The following is a 16,538-nucleotide window of genomic DNA, read 5'->3' on the forward strand; positions in this document are numbered from 1 at the left end:
ACTCTTCATATCCATTATCTGTTACCCATCCGGGATTTTCATTGGATGTAAAGCAAGTGTAAGCTCACCATGCTTAGCAAGTATAACAAAGGGATCTATGAGGCTCAAATAGGCTTGACACTGCTTGACTGTGGTTCGCAATTTTAGTTGATCAATTTTTAGCAACCTGAATTACTACTTTAATGAACAGTCCCAATTCCCAAGTGGTATTAAAGTATCATCAAGCTTTGTCTCAATTCCCAACCATCCATCATCCACAGTAACCACTAATCTCGAAGGATCCAGACCGCTCGTATCCGTGAGCACGGCTGTTATAACAGGTTAATTATTTCTGCAGAAATTGTACATCTTTACCCACCGAGCCGTGATTCCCAATGCCGGGGTTCGCGAGACCCACTATACCTCTTCCTAGGAAGTGTGGCAAAGTTTCACTATGAAACCCTTAGCTAGTTGCACTAACAGATCGTAGCTACAAAGGAATGGCACACGTGGGCATCGCAGCACGGTGCATACCCTAACAGAAAAAGGAAAGATACTCTCTTACCCCTTACTGGAGCTACAGACGAGCTAGTACAAACTAGATAATAGGTTAAAGTCAGAGCCATTTGACACTCGGGGTTGTACGGTCCCTCCTGGGTTGCCGCTTCAGGATAAAGTCCTTATGGAGAGGCACTAGAGTACTCAACCCCGTACTCCAGCCCCCTATCTGTTGCTAAAAAGTTCCATTTTATCACATTGCATATAGTCTTTAAATATGTTTAACAATTACTTCATGTTAAGCGCTGCAGCATCTATCCAAAATGCCTACCCAATAAACCCAGGTATCAAGAATATGTGGTACAAAGAATCATCTAGGTAAAGTCCTTAAAGGCAATTCAATTTAAACTCATGCATGAATGTAAGTGGTAGTAGTTCATAGGTAACAAGGGGCCTTTGGTACACTTGCCTTCCTCAAAGTCGTCCTGTAAGTACTACTGATCCTGCTGGGGGTCCACAGTCACCTCGAATGGCTCACCCTCTAATCGTGATCCAATCATCAATCAAGCATCATTCCAATCATTACATGCATACAAGATAGAACTCTATTAGAATAGTACACCAAGCAGTGAAAACATATGTTGAAAAGCTTACAGATCTGTTCTAAGCATTTCTACGAACACATGAGTGAAAGAATCACTCAAATCGGACTTAAAACGTGAAAGTTATGCATGAAATAAGATGTAATGGCAATTCTGTAAATAAACTAACCTATTTTCGAATTAAAATAATTAAAAATCTGACTTTTAAATGAAATTTCGACCGGGCATACTATTTCTGGAAACTACAGGGACTTGAATAAATAAAAATAGGACTAAATAAAAATTAATTTGAACTGGACTGGACCGCGGGTTGATTACTGGAAAAAGCGGGGGCTTTTCTGCAAAACGTGCTCGGTTGACTGGGGTTTGACCCGACGACTGACCGGGGCTGCTGACTCATTGACACGTGGCGGCTGTTCACTGGGCGTGGTGCACCACGCGGGCGTGGCGCGCTGACGCGGCACGGTGCGCCGGGTCCACGAGTCTACGGTGGACCGGCCACTTAAATCCAACCGGTACCTAATCCTGGCCATCCACGCTAGATCCAACGGCGCAGGGTGAAAACCGGGCGGTGGCTCGCCGGGGAAGAAGGAGAGGCCGGCGGCGCCATGGCCGGTGCGACTGGACCTTGGGCTACGGCTTCCCAGGGCGCCAAAGCAAGGTCTGAGGGCACGGGAAGACGGAGGGGCTCACCGTGAGTCGCCTGGAGGGGAACGCGGCGTCCGGGAAGGCTCCGAGGCTAGTCGTCGACGGCGGCCGCGAACTGGAGAGAGAAGAGGCGCGCGGGTGAGGGTGTAGCCGGGCAAAACAACGCCAAAACGCGAAATGGGGAGTACCTACGGGCGCGGGGAAGTCCGACGGTGCTTCGGGTGGCCTTGGCGTCGGCGTTCGCGCTCGGGAGGGGGGTTCTCACCGGCGGCGGTAGCTCACGGTAGCGGGCAAAGATGGAGAAGGGCTGAGGGGAGGCTCGGCCTTTATAGGTGGGCGGCTGCGACATGAAAGGAAGGGAAGCAGGGCGGGTTCGGCACCTTCCAAACGGGCGCCGGTGGCTTTCCATCGGTGCCGCGCCATTGACGGGCAGAGAAAGGAAGGGGAGCGCCGGGGAGGGAAGGTGGACGACGCGGCTGACGAGTGGGTCCAGATGCGCAGCGAGTGAATGGCGCGTGCGGCGTAGGCCGAGCGGCTGCGTCTGTGGGCTATCGCGCTGAGCGGGCCGCGGTGCCGAGGTGAGCTGGCTCGGCGATGCAGGCGGCCGAGCTGACGTGCGTGCGGGCGGCACGCTGGGCCGCGCGGGGTGCGGGCCATCGCGGGGCAGCCGCCGGGTGGGCCGCGCCAGGCAAGGCAGGCCGGGAAAGGGGGACGGAGAAGAAGGCCGGGCTGGCTGGGTTGGGCCAGAAGGTGACTTTCTCTTTTTTTTCAAATCAAATGTTTATCCAATTCTATTTTCTCCATTTTCATTTTTAAGCCAAATTCAAATAAGTTTTGAATGCAAATTTCAAATCATCTAGCCCTACACTCAAACAAAACCCATATGATTCGGCATGAATACAACAAACAAGTTTCTAAACTTATAGTTTATTTTATTTATACAATATTTATTATTTGGTCTATGTTAGAAATACCTAGAAAATGTATAAATAGGGCAAGAATTTAATTGCTAATTGCAGTAGAATTTTGGGTGTTACACTACAGCTACTACATTTGGCACACAACTAGTATATGAGGTTGAGTGGGGTATAATTTTTCTTTAAAAAAATCTATTTGGTAGAATACTTACTTTTTACATGCATAAATATATATGTTTTCTAGCATATTTGACTATTATGTATATATATTTTTAAATATTTTAATGTTATTATTTAAATATGTTTTGGCCTTTAACTCCATTTAAAAGCCGTCTAAACAGCCTAACGTTAAAAATGGTGGCTAACTGTTTACTGTTTAGCGTTTATAATAACACTGCTAAACGACTGCAGCACGGTGGCGCCGGCTGGTTAGACACACATCCTAGATGTCATTGATTCCTTAGCATTACAATAGTTTTATCATCATTGGTCCCAAGTGCAAATTGCGCAAACATAACAAGAGGAATCTTCTGACAACAACCTAAAGTAATTTTGTCCATTGCCACTGGTGTCATATCGTCTGTGGCCAACTGCTTGGGATGTAAATATTGTGCATATACCAAAGCAAAATTCGGAATCTTTGTGAGGGCACATAAGAAATACGTGACCCGGAGAAAATAAAAGAGAAGAGAATTAGTAGGTTGCTATCAGCTTTAAACCGATCTCCCTGCTCTAGCTAGCGAGGTCTTCATCGCCTCGGTCTTCAGAGCGAAAGTCCCCCCCCCCCCCCCCCCCCCACCCCCCCGTCGCGGCGCCGCCGCTGAGAAGGTGCGAGATCCAGTCGTCCATCTTTACTGTGATCGAGAGAGCGAAAGTTTCCCCCCACCCCCTTCATCGCCTCGGGCTTCAGAGCGAAAGTCTCCGCCCCGCCCCCTCTGCGCCGCCGCCGCTGAGAAGGTGCGAGATCCAGTCGTCCATCTTTACTGTGATCGAGAGGTGCGTGCGTCTATCTGGTTTCCACATGATAGGTAACATGATGGGAATGAATTTAGATCATCTTCTACTGATGGGACTCTGTTTTGCTTTTTTTTTTAAAAAAAAAACTATATAGCCGACTCTGTTTTGTTTTCGTAGTAGTATGCCTGGAGCCGTACTCTCATCTGAATTCATGTGCCTTTTTGTATGTGAATCGCGGTATCCAAGCTGCTCGATATTTGCTTGACAATTGGCAGTTATTGTTTGCTGTAAGGCATAGTCTGTCCGCGACAACTCGAAAGAATCAATCCATGATTATGATCTCGTAGAAGGAAAAGTCAAAGATGATGGATTACTAAGCTCGAGTAACCTGTATTGGTCGAAAAAAAAAGCTCGACTAACCTGTGAAAGTTGCCGTCTAGGAGGAAGTAACTACTACTACGACTTCTCCATAGTTTATTTTAGACCCAAATGCTCTAGTTCTATAACAATGAGTTCATACAATGCAAAAATTTCAGATCTCAACTCGATTATTCCGCCACCAAAGGACCAAGGTTCTCAGCCTTTTTTTCCCATATTATATATGATGAAGGGAATCCTAAGTCAGGATAGTAACGGGAAGAGAGGTAGAGGAAGACCGAAGTTGACTTGGGTAGAGGCAATAAAAGGAGACTTGAAAGGATGGAATATATCCAAAGACTTAGCCTTAGATAGGAGTGCTTGGAAGACAGCTATTCACGTGCCTGAACCTTGATTGCTTCTGTTGGGTTTCAACTCTAGCCTACCCCAACTTGTTTGGGACTTAAAGGCTTTGTTGTTGTTGTTGTTGTATTATATATGATGAAGGCCTTTATTTCACTTGGTATGATATTCTACAGCTGCTTTTATCTTATTGGTGTTTGGCCGCTTTGCAATGCTCTCAGTCTCAGATGGCTTTGCTATTTCCATTGCAGATCTGCGATTGCCACCATAGTTTCGGGTGCAGTCCATACAAACCCATCCATGTCCGACTCCCACTACCGTCCATCGATCACTGCGCATGTACAGGTTCCATGTAGGCGTGGTTGCAGGCGACCCAATTAACCAAGTCAGGTAGGTTCTCTGCGCAGATGTGCCTGTGCCCAGTCGGATGCGTGTCGTGCATGAATGTCGTACGCAAAGTCATTTCATTAGTACTAATCAAGTCTAGCGATCTGTTGCAAGAGCAGGAGCAGTACGTACGTAGCACAGAAAATAAGACGGCTACCGGGGTTCTGCTTACAAGTTATTCTGGCTGTTAATTCATATATAGACTGGAGTAAACGCACATAACATGGAGAACAAGCTCGGTCCATTAAGTGAGGAACCAAGGAAGCTCCCATTCGAATTGATAAAACATATTACAAATAATTTCTCTGAGGAGATTGGCCGGGGTGCGTTTGGACAAGTTTTCAAGGTATGTAAATCCGTTTCATGTTGGAGATATGTATCTTATTTTATTGTTGTTATCAAATGAAATATGACACAGAAATTAGAAATTGTTTTATGATGAAAAAGTTTGCAGTCTTGTGGAATTGTTACTGATTAATAATATCACCTAGTATCCCCTAATAAAGTAAATTGTTTTTAGAAATACTACCCCAAGCTCCACAAGCTTTTTTTTTACAACTACTCCCTTCATTCTCCTTTATTAACAAATATGGTCGTACGTTGTAATGGAATTTACTTCTTGCGTTATCTATTCTAATACGTTTTGAAATCAGACTTCGATCGTATCATACGACGTGCACTATTCTAACTCGGACAACAAATCAATAAGGATCTAATCTCTAATCCATCGCGTCCCAATACTATTATAACTCGGACAACAAATCAATTAGGATCTAATCTCTAATCCATCGCGTCCTAATACTATTACTAAAACTGGTGTGGATTCTTATGCTCCACAAAGTGGAGGGACAGACACACCGACTGGAAAATAGTGTGATGGACCAAAATTTGTAGGTAGAAATTTTCACTCTTTAATATTAGTATATATATAGTATATAGATAAGGCGCAGTTTGAAGAACATGATCTCCTAAATTACATTTTAATCATTTATTTATTATATATTATATTGTTATACTATAAAGTTATGATAATTGGATAATACATTTAATTACGAATCTAAATGTATCAAGTTTATATAAAAATTGTTAGCCAACTTATTGGTAAAAAAATTAGTGTTTAAATCTTGATATGTGTGTACACCTTATAAAAGATAATGAAGAAAGTAGTAGATATACCTTCTAGAAATATGGGCTAGGCTATTTTCGCTTAGTATTTATATTTTGTCGCATCCTATCTCACCACGCTCGCCGTCCTATCCGCTTTGCGTACGCGTGGCCCAGATGGCTTTGCATGCAACCACCTTGCTACACTTCTTCTATTGGTAGTCGATTTGGCTAGACATGTTGTTACTAGTCGATTTGTTATCATAGAAGAGGCATCTTACAGATGTCTGAGGATGCCATATGGTGTAGTCTTGCATATGTCATAGGATGTAATTACATTTTGCATATGTCAGAGAATGTTGTGTTGACACAATAGATGTCGTTGTCGGTGATGTGGTCAATGCCGTTGTTGATGACGTGGTCACTACTGTCATCAATGATGCAGTCATAGTTGATGTCATCTTTCATGAAGTGGTTGATGCCATTGTCAGTGAAACGTCTTTCAGTCTGTCAGAGGATAAGTCCTATCGATATTGTCGACTAAGTGGCAATGTTATGCTGATGAAGATGACCATGAAGTGTCGTGATGTACTCAAATTTGTTGTTGACATAGCCCTGATGAAGAAAATTACTAATGTAGTAGATATAGTTTTTTTTTTAGGATGTGGGGGATCTAAATGAGATTAGTAATAAGCTGAATTGTCATCATGGTTGGGAGGCAAACCAGAACCCACCTCCTATGGTTGAATTCAATCCTAATGGTTGGCCTAATTGGCCAGAGCAAGAAGGGGATGTCATGGGTGAGAATGTGTTGGCAGAAAATGCGGTTAATAATGCAATCCTTCAACATCCTGAGTAGCCAAGGTCGTCTTCTTCAATGGGCATTGACACTAGAGAATTTTTGAGGGCTCAAGGACCTCAAATCATGTTGGAATCCATCTTCCTTTCGCTGGCTGTGCTTTAATCCCAGCAAGCAAACTACTTATGTATGTGTCGGATATATGGGCCTGGGGTACCTTCACCGTCCATATACCCGATCCATGCCTATCTACCGGACCAAAGACGACGAGGGATGAGGCTCACGAAAGCCAGGCGAATCCACAGTGATAGGATAGAATCAATCTGTTGCGCATTCTATGTAATAGATTAGGAATCCAATCTGTTAGCCGATCGCATCTACTGTAACCCTACCCCCTTGGACTATATAAGGGGAGTAGGGGCCTCGATCGGGATCCACTCCATCTCATTCCCATCTTCTGCATTCTAGTGCGTAGCTAAGAGTGGCAGCCCCTGTAACCAAGCATACGAAGGTAGAGATCCACCTTCAAACTGGACGTATAGCACCCCACGTGCCCGAACCAGTATAAATCATGTGTCTTGTGTGCTACCATCTAATTCGTCTTACGCGAGTAGCTGCTAGGTATTGCCAGAACTAATTTTTCCGAGGTGCGCCAGGTAAGAGCCTTTTGCGTACAGATCCATCGTGTTTCAGATGGGTATCGTCTTCAACTTCGGCGACAACACAAAGAGGTAGCCAGGCGAAAAGATCTCCTTCGGCAAACTCGACTACATCGCCGATCAACTCGGGAAGCATCTTAATGGTTCGGCTTTCTTCCGCGCGCCTCAGGACCGGTCCAACGGTGCACGCGCGGAGCTCAGGGCCCTTCTACCTTCCACATAGGCTTGAACGGGGAGGTCATGGCAACTCCCTCTTCAGCGTCAATGGCGTGCACGGCGTCCGTCCTCGTCACGTTATAACTTGGGTCAGATGCTGGGAGCCTCTTAGTATTTTAGCAGTTTTAATGTCAAATAGGGGATTTTCTCAAATTGATACCACCGAGTATCACAGGGATAGATTTAGGTTTCGATATTTACCTAGTGTGGCATCAGAGAATAGCATGAAATTGACACACTCTGAATCCCTGGACATAATTGGCGCAAGAATATGGACAACAGACCAAGTTATAACAAATTGCTACTAGTCAAAGTGATTTAAGCTTATCTGAAAGAACTTTGAAATTGAGCGGCTAAACATAGAACAATCTACAACAAATCATGGGAATGTTCATCTAATAAGCAAATTGCCTAGTGCTAGCACATGCTTAGCAGGCCTAAGGTCAAATTAAAATTAGTTGATTAATCTGATTCAGTTTATTTGTCCATGAAACGTTAATAAGTAAATTCCAAATCAGAGCCCTATTTTTGTTGAATTAATTCATGTTTCTTTGTACGTGCATTTAGTTGCAACTAGTGTTTATTAGGCCCTTGTTTAGAGTTTTGCATAGGCCCCCCAAAATTCCTGCGACACCCTTGCTTATAGTTGTTTTGTTTGTTTCAAATTCAATCACTTTGAGCATAAAACAATACAAGCTTAGTATGAGTAACTACAAATGCTAATGATGAATAGGGAGTGCTGGAAGATGGAGAACAAATTGCAGTGAAAATGCTCCGTTTCATGCCAGGTTTTTATGACCAGCAGTTCCAAAAGGAATTTGAAATCCTTAAGCAGCTCAAGCACCCTAATATTGTCCCACTATTAGGCTTCTGCGATGAAGCTGAAGAAGAACTCTACGAGTACAAAGGCAAACTAACAGTTTGTCAAAGGATACACAGGGCACTCTGCCTTGAGTATATGCCCAAAGGAAGCCTTGTGAACCTCCTTTCTGGTTGGTGCTTACGGTATTGAATGAATATTTTTTCCAGCATGTGAATAAAAAAATGTTGTTGGAGTTATATATATTGAGAATGCCATGTTTGCTATTGCAGGTGACAATCTTGGCAATAATTGGCCTATACGCTGCAAAATAATTAAGGGAATTTGCGAGGGTTTGAAATACCTTCAAGAGGGGTTGGAGTTTCCCGTTTTCCATCTGGATCTAAAACCAGATAATATATTGTTAGATGAGAAGATGATGCCAAAAATATCAGATTTTGGTTTGTCTAGGCTCATCGGTGAAGGGAATACCATAAACACGTTGAGTCGTCTAGGGACAATGTAAGACTAATGCTCACGCAAACAGAGTTCTTAATCAGTTGGATTGTATTTACTTTTCAATCTCATCTTACCTATGTCATTTATGTTCTGCTGCAGTGGATACATCCCACCCGAATTCATTAACCATCAAGTAATCTCAAAGGAGTATGACATATATAGTTTGGGCGTAATAATGACAAAGATAATCGCTGGAAGTACAGGCTACTCCATTGTTGCCGACATGGCTGCCCAAGAATTTGTTGAACATGTAAGAATACAAGTTACTATCATCCTAACATTTTGTTACTATCACGTACTATGAGATTCATTATCAACATCTCAGTTTACCAAGTTTGCATCAAACCATGTGACAAAATAACAAAAGATTTGCCATCACTGTATACTTTTACGAGTAAAGTGTTGTGCATCAGCCCTATTGCTTTTCCCCACCTTCGGGCAATGGAAATGTTATTTACCCTCTATGATTCAAAATATATTCTAAAATATATAGTTTCTTTCCATTTATCCTACTCAAACTTCTCTAGTCATAACAAAGCATTTAATATAATATATTAACATCTATACCACCAAATAAATGTTGTATCATGATACATTACATAGTGAAATAATTACATTAATTTAATATCATGATATATAGTGAATTATATATATATATATATATATATATATATATATATATATATATATATATATATATATATATATATATATATATATTTCTGAGCTTTTAAAAATTAGATAAGTTTAATTTAGGACAAAACTAAAATACATTACTATTTGGAATGATATAGTTACAGTTGATCAAAACACTCGACTTCAGTAGTAGTGCAAGGGGCTCCTGTATTTGGATCACATAGTTGTGTCAGTTTCCTATGATTTACTTATAGTTAATTCACGTGTTTGAAATTAAACAAAACCTATATTGGCAATAGGGCAAACTATGTTTTTTTGGGCAAACAGGAGGACTGTGCCCTACTGAATTTCTTAGAAGAGTTTAAAACAGGCGAACAACAAAGTTTAACGAAAAAAAAAGAAAGATTACAACAAAGCTTCTCGCCATAACTCTATCAAAGGGAAGTATTTCTTCTTTGGCCTATGGATAACCATGGCAAACTCTTCCTTGAAGATGCTTTTGGCTCTCTCTACAAAGTATGTTAAATTCCTCAAAATAGAGTCATTTCGAACTGACTAGATTCTCCAGCAAAGTAAAATAATTATCTCCATGAAAAAGGGGACTTGTACTTGCCATTTGAATTCAGCAAGTACTTCAATAGGCTGATTAAGAGGGTCAGCAATAGGTAAGTGAACAAGGCTCCAAGGACCAACCGCAAAAGGGCAATGCAGAAACTAATGTTCCAATTAAGGTTTCTTCATGGTCAATTGAACAAAACACAGGAATAAGACTGCAACTTCATATGTTGTCTCTAGCAAATTTCATTCGTGTTAACTGCCTTGTTGCACTGCTTTTATACTCTACGTTTGACTTCCAAGGTTCACGAGAACTGGAAAAGGTGTCTACAGGAGATACCCAGGTATGAATCACTTGAAGCAGATTGCAAACAAGTGAAAAGATGTATCGAGATTGCAAGAAACTGCATGGAGACTGACCGATATAAGAGGCCTACAATAAAGGATATCGTGAGTCAATTGGATGAGATGGGAAATTTGGAAATTGACTCAAAGCTGCCGATGGAAAAGGTACCATGATTAATCTTGTGTGTAAAATATCCATCATAAAATTTATTTTTCCGAAAAGTATCTGTGTTCATATTAAATACAAAACTTTTGGGACATCATATCTGACCAGACTTCGATTATACGTGTCTTTTAAATGATTTACAATGGAAAAAATATAATAAATTCTAGATTTTATTGAAATATATTTTGATATAATATAAAATTTAACAAGATACTCTTGTGCCACTGAATATTATATTTCCCCGACATTCTGTTCAATGACTGTGCTGGTCTTCTTTTTGTTAGGCTAATCCCTGTGCAATCTCTTATCAACGTTAAATGAGTGTCAGATAAAATATTTTGCTAACATGGCAGAGTAAAAAAGAGTAGAATAAAATTGTACCATCATCAAGATATATAGCTTATATTTGGTATCTAAGACTTGAAAAACAAGTTCCCGTTTCGGATCCACTCTTAGACACAAGCGTATTGTAACAATTACTTCCTCCATCTCAAATTAAAAGCCATTACAACTTTCTTGAGTTTTAAATCGTCTCATGTTTGAACAAATTCGTATAATAAAATAATAACATTTATGATACCAAATAAGTATCACTAGATTCTTCTTCATTAATTATATTTTCATATTATACCTATTTGATGTCGTAAATCTTTGTAATTCTCTCTATAATTTTGGTTAAACTTAAGATGCTTTGACTCTCCAAGAAGGTTGAATGACTTACAATTTAGAATGGATGGAGTAATTGTATAAGTGGCACAGAAAAAACAATACCATACAGTAGATTAGAGGTGTTTTTTATATACATATATTCAATGTTATAGTATATTGACTGTATAGTTTTGGATATAGCATTACGATACAGTACATATACTAGGATTGTATTAGCCTTTATTTATGGTTATATGGTGTGCAGGATACGCCTGCACAAGTTGCATTCGCTGCTTACTGTGCTTAACATTATATTCAGACAGCTGAAAGCATTAATTAATGTAAACCTTATATTCGTTTGATGAAACTAACTAATTCTATTCAGGGGCTCTTGAGGACTAAGCAGCAGAAATCTAGCAATAATATGCACAATGATCCTCCGTCGGAGATCTGCCATCCTGCCCACCCGGAGCACAAGCTGAAGCTGATGGACGACGGCGCGCCGTTCATGTGCAACGGCTGCAAGGAGCCCGGTTACGGGCCCAGGTACAGGTGCGATTGCGGCGGTGGGGGCCAATCCTTGGACCTCCACACGGGTTGCGCCCTCGCAGAGGACACTCTGGTGCATCCACTCTTCGGCTATGGCAAGTTGGAGTTCCGCTTCCTCCACGAGCCCCCGCCCCCTGTCGGCGCCACCTTCTGCAACGCTTGTGGCGAGCCCACGCACGGTTACGTCTACCACTGCTTCGAACAAGACATCCACCTCCACCTCCACCCGTGCTGCGCATCCATGCCGGACCACATTATCCACGACGGCCGGGCCTTCGAGCTCCGCCGGAAGGCATCGCGACCGTGTGTCCTGTGTGGAGACAATAAGGGCCACCGCAGTATGTTCTGGGCGTACAGTTCCTACTTCGATGGCGAGGTTGTTGACCTGCACGTGGCGTGCCTCAAGGAAAATGCTCGTATCAGCTGGGAGGCCACCAACCGTAACCGGGTCGTCGGTGCCGGCGCCCAGATTGTTCAGGCGAGTGACCTTAATATCGACCGCATACTTGAGAACATGCACCGTATTGGTCTCGGCGTCGATATCGTTATCAGCACAGCGCTTTTAACCCTGTGGCCTTCACGTGGCGTGCCTCAAATTGACCTGTTCTGCATGTTAGTCTCAGCTCTTATGCTTATGCTCTCTCGCAGAACATTATTAATTTAGCCGAAATAAGCCACAAACTGGCGAGCACCCCGTTCTCGACACTTCTTACTTTTTGTGCGTATGTAGCACTTCTTGTACACATGTAGCTAGTTATTATTATATCTTTTCCTGGTGTTGCGTCAATCGCGCATGAGCTCCGACCTGTGGACGCCATGCGCACTGCAGGGGCGTGGCCATATCATTATCAGACGTGAACGGGTCCAGCGGGGGTCATGGGGATGCACGCGATCAAACTGCGATGTTAGAAGCATCCGCGTGTTTTACATTTGCATGTTCTGTTTTTGTTTCATAAACTATAGGATCATATTCGTGTGTTGCAATTTGAACATGTATTGTATTATTATAAAAAAACAGTTGTTTGAGTGTGATGTTAGCAACATTCCATTTATAGTCACTCGATAATATTATATGATTTTTAACGAAGCATGAACAATTAGAATGTAATGTAATTAAAATTTTTATCTGAACAAATATAAACATCAAGTCTTCATAAGTACTGTGATGAAACTGACATACAACATGGTTCCTTTCATGATCATCTGTTGGATATCTACAATTTTGTAGATAGGACATGTTGTCAACGGTACATCTTTCAAATATATGTTAGACGGTACTATCAATATGTGAAGATTTTATACATGGCACTCACCGTGAAGTTCATTTATAGCACGGTCAGTTGGATTTAATCCAAACACTGTGTTGTCTGATGTGTGCAAACACCCTATATATGCTGATATTAATTCGAAATGTTTACTCTGTTATTTACGGTATGCTTCTGCATCTCAATTATATACATAATTGTTATTAGATGGATCATATAAGGAGATCAGCAGGGACTTCCGCGAAAACACAGCTCAGTTATGGCCCAAGTCAAGGGGACAGGGGAGAGAGAGGCGACCGGAAGGGGAGCGGGCTCGTCGGCGGTCTCTCCATCTACGACGAGGGGGTCGGTGGAGTCGGCCATCGCGGCCCGCGACCTTTGGCGCGCTGCGAATGTCAAGCCGTGGACGCCTTCGAGCAACGCAGGTTCGAACCCCTCCGCCAAAGCGGTGGATTCGCCGACGAGGTCGTCTGCTTCGAGGGTCTCTGCCGCCACGACAGGTGAGGTTTCTCCGATTCCGTTCTCTGGGGGACATCTTGGGTCGGTAGGGAAGGTAGGGGAACCAGGCCACCATGGAGGGGCAGGGGAACCCTCGATTCCGGTCATGGGTACTTCAGAGGCTTCGCTGATTGACGGGGAGTGGCCCCTCCCCGTATCAATCCCGGCGAAGAAGGGTGCTAATCGTCGGTTGACGATGGCTCCGCCAATCCCGAGCTCTGATAGTCATGGGGGATCCAGTTACAGGCCAATAACGAAAGGGGGAAAACTACGGGAGCAGATCAACTTGGCAGAGGAGATTCGCCTGCATTTGTTTACCTCTGAGGGGGATTCTTCGATGTCGGATCTGGATGCGGCATGTACTCGTCTGGAAGCTTCTATGGGGAGGATGATGCAGGTCCAATGGGTAGTGCGGTTGCTCAGCAGGTTCAATTGAACCCAGGTGGGCGGGAGGAGGAAGACGACCTGACCACTGATGTCCGGTTTGACCATTCCTAGACACCTGGCGGGATTGGACCTGGGCCGGGCTGGTTTTGGATCCCAAAGGGGCTCTGCTGATGGAGACCTATTATCCAGCCCAATCTGGAGTGATAAGACGCTTTGGACTAAAGATGGCAACGGGCACAGAATACCCGCATGCCCGTGGGCATGGAACCCGATAGGCAAGAATACGGGCACCACTTTTTGCCCGAGGGCATGGGCACGGGCACCATCCTAAACCTAGAGGATAGTTCTTCATGGGCAAAGAAATTTGCTATCCTCGCCCGCTTATCCGCCCGACCCGCTCCACAGGTCTGACATGTGGGGCCTACAAGCAAATATATGTATATATGCACGATTTGTTGTGAATATGTATCTTCGTATTTCTTGTAATGCACTGTGATTTATGTATATGCTCAACCTGACGGGCACACGGGCATGCCCGCGGATGGAGGGCGCGGGCGTGGTTTGTTGCCCGTGGCGGGTCGCGGGCGCAGGCGCGGGCGAGAGATTTAGCTGACGGGCGCGGGCGTAAGAAGGTAGTATCCGCGGGCACCACGCCCGTTGCCATCATTACTTTGGACACTTAGCCAGACACATCCGCCGTCTTCCTCCCCCAACTACGATCACCCATAGCTTCGCTCGTGCTGCTGCTAAAGGCATGGCGACTCGGGGGGCAAATCGGCCTCTGAAACATAGGCAAGAAGGGTGGCATGAGGACTGGATGGAAGAGGATGACCTCCTCGATGAAGAACAGGATCTTCGCGACAGCTGCAGCGAGTAATCACGGGATGATGCAGGGTGACCAGGGGCGGGTTAATCCGGGCAAGGAAGCTGTTGGTGACCGCCTAGAAGCCAGCCGAGGTCCAGTTCAGCAGGGTAATTGGAACTAGGGCCAAGGGGGCGGTTCTAAGATCAGCAAGGAGGTTGGTACCGCTCTAACCGGCGCCCAGGGCCAGAGAACTGGAAGGCAGGCTGTAGCAGACCGGGATTTCCTTAGAGAAATTCTGATCTTTTTCCCCTCTGTTATTGTCCCAGGATACTTCAAGCGTCTATATTACATATGATTACAGAGTCATATAACATCAGAGTGCACAAATAATATATTATAATAATTTAGATACAGCTAGCAACAAGCGTCTATATTACATATGATTACAGAGTCATATAACATCAGAGTGCACAAATAATATATTACAATAATTTAGATACAGCTAGCAACAAGCAGAACACTGTTATTCTTTCATGGAAGCGAAGCTTGGCGATCTCCCATCCAAAGGCATTCTTGAGTGTAGAACAAAACCAACTACTAATCTCAGCATCACTATAAGTCAAGAAATCTGCACACCGCCAGATGTGTGCAGGCCACGGTTAGCATCGATGAGCTTTAGTGGAAAATAGAAAATAAAGGGATCTGGCGATCCTAATAGTTTGGTTATGGTTTTCATCCTTAGCGTGTGCAGAAAGCATCAAAAGTAATGTATAAACTTCTCTAATCCCAAACCAAAATCTCATTCTCACCATCCACTCATCATCATCACAAGTCATCACTCATCATCCCTCACAACACCCTCAATCTCTCAATCTAGTCAACGAGGCAGCCTCCGCACGACCCTCGTCTAATCGGCCTCAAGCCGTACCTTAACTTCAGGGGGAGAAAAGCAAAGCACAAGAGAAGCTAGTGAGCTGAACCCTGCACACAGGTAAGTGGTCATATCCGAGACCGCGGCTATACGTATAGATTTTCCCCCACATGAACACCGTCGACGTATCACCATCAAACGATGAACACCGCCACCGCAAACTAGGCCGACTAACACCAGTCCTGCCCACCATCCAGAGCGAAGATTTATAGACACCACTATATAAGCTGGGATCGTGTCGTTGAGGTAGCACGAAGTAACCTCCGCCCTCCTAACACTAATTGCACAGGGCCACAGACCGTGTGCCTACTATCTCCCATAGAGACTGATGGTCGCCTGCACTAGTTTGGGCAACGGACAGCACCCATGTAAGCATGTGGTGTGCATGGAAATAATCCGTGATTTATGGCTGCAACCTACTTAGTCTTTAATTTGGCTAGAGCGAGCACCTTCCACCAATCCGTGTGCCCTCAAAGCACTAGATTCACCCCACAGAGGTGATCTATCCATCCCCAAACTCCTCATCCCAATGTCCCTCGAGGACCGTCGTCCCTTCAGGACCGGTGGTCCCGCCACAAGAACCACACTAGGTGCACTTCGTACACCGCGACAATCCTCTCACTCTGGCCACAAGGAAGACCTCCAGAACTCCTCACATCACCACCACCCACTCGGGATTCACTGCTCCCATCACGTATCAAACCACACCACATGGGGGTGCCTCGCGGCGAAACCCCATCCACCATTCACATCATCTAAACATCCATCACACATCACATAACAAGGGATATATATATATATATTTATGATGGAGTAAAATGCAAGCAAGCAGACAGGCATATATAAGTGCGAGCGCAAAGCTGGGTAATCAGGGTTAAGTGGTTTGAATCAAGACAAGCAAGGCTCGGGCAATAGCATGCATCACATATTCTAGCAAGGAATAAATGTA

General features: G+C 43.9%; 1 protein-coding gene across 5 annotated transcripts; it reads left to right on the plus strand.

Annotated features, from left to right (window-relative positions):
• Positions 1-3,462: 3,462 nt before the first annotated feature.
• LOC136483681 (cysteine-rich receptor-like protein kinase 25) lies at positions 3,463-12,748 on the plus strand. 5 transcript variants are annotated; one of them, XM_066480818.1, is made up of 9 exons: positions 3,463-3,640; positions 4,573-4,711; positions 4,828-5,054; positions 8,220-8,274; positions 8,353-8,478; positions 8,579-8,807; positions 8,904-9,054; positions 10,299-10,505; positions 11,540-12,748. In XM_066480818.1, the coding sequence occupies exons 3-9, from the start codon at positions 4,932-4,934 to the stop codon at positions 12,365-12,367; spliced, it is 1,719 nt and encodes a 572-aa protein (XP_066336915.1). In that variant the 5' UTR covers positions 3,463-3,640; positions 4,573-4,711; positions 4,828-4,931; the 3' UTR covers positions 12,368-12,748. The 5 variants fall into 5 exon arrangements, with proteins under 5 accessions (XP_066336915.1, XP_066336911.1, XP_066336914.1 ...); XM_066480814.1 differs by having other exon boundaries at positions 8,220-8,478; XM_066480817.1 differs by having other exon boundaries at positions 4,911-5,054; positions 8,220-8,478.
• Positions 12,749-16,538: the final 3,790 nt, after the last annotated feature.

The sequence above is a fragment of the Miscanthus floridulus genome, chromosome 9 (genome assembly GCF_019320115.1).
Source record: "Miscanthus floridulus cultivar M001 chromosome 9, ASM1932011v1, whole genome shotgun sequence".
NCBI classification, from domain to species: domain Eukaryota; kingdom Viridiplantae; phylum Streptophyta; class Magnoliopsida; order Poales; family Poaceae; genus Miscanthus; species Miscanthus floridulus.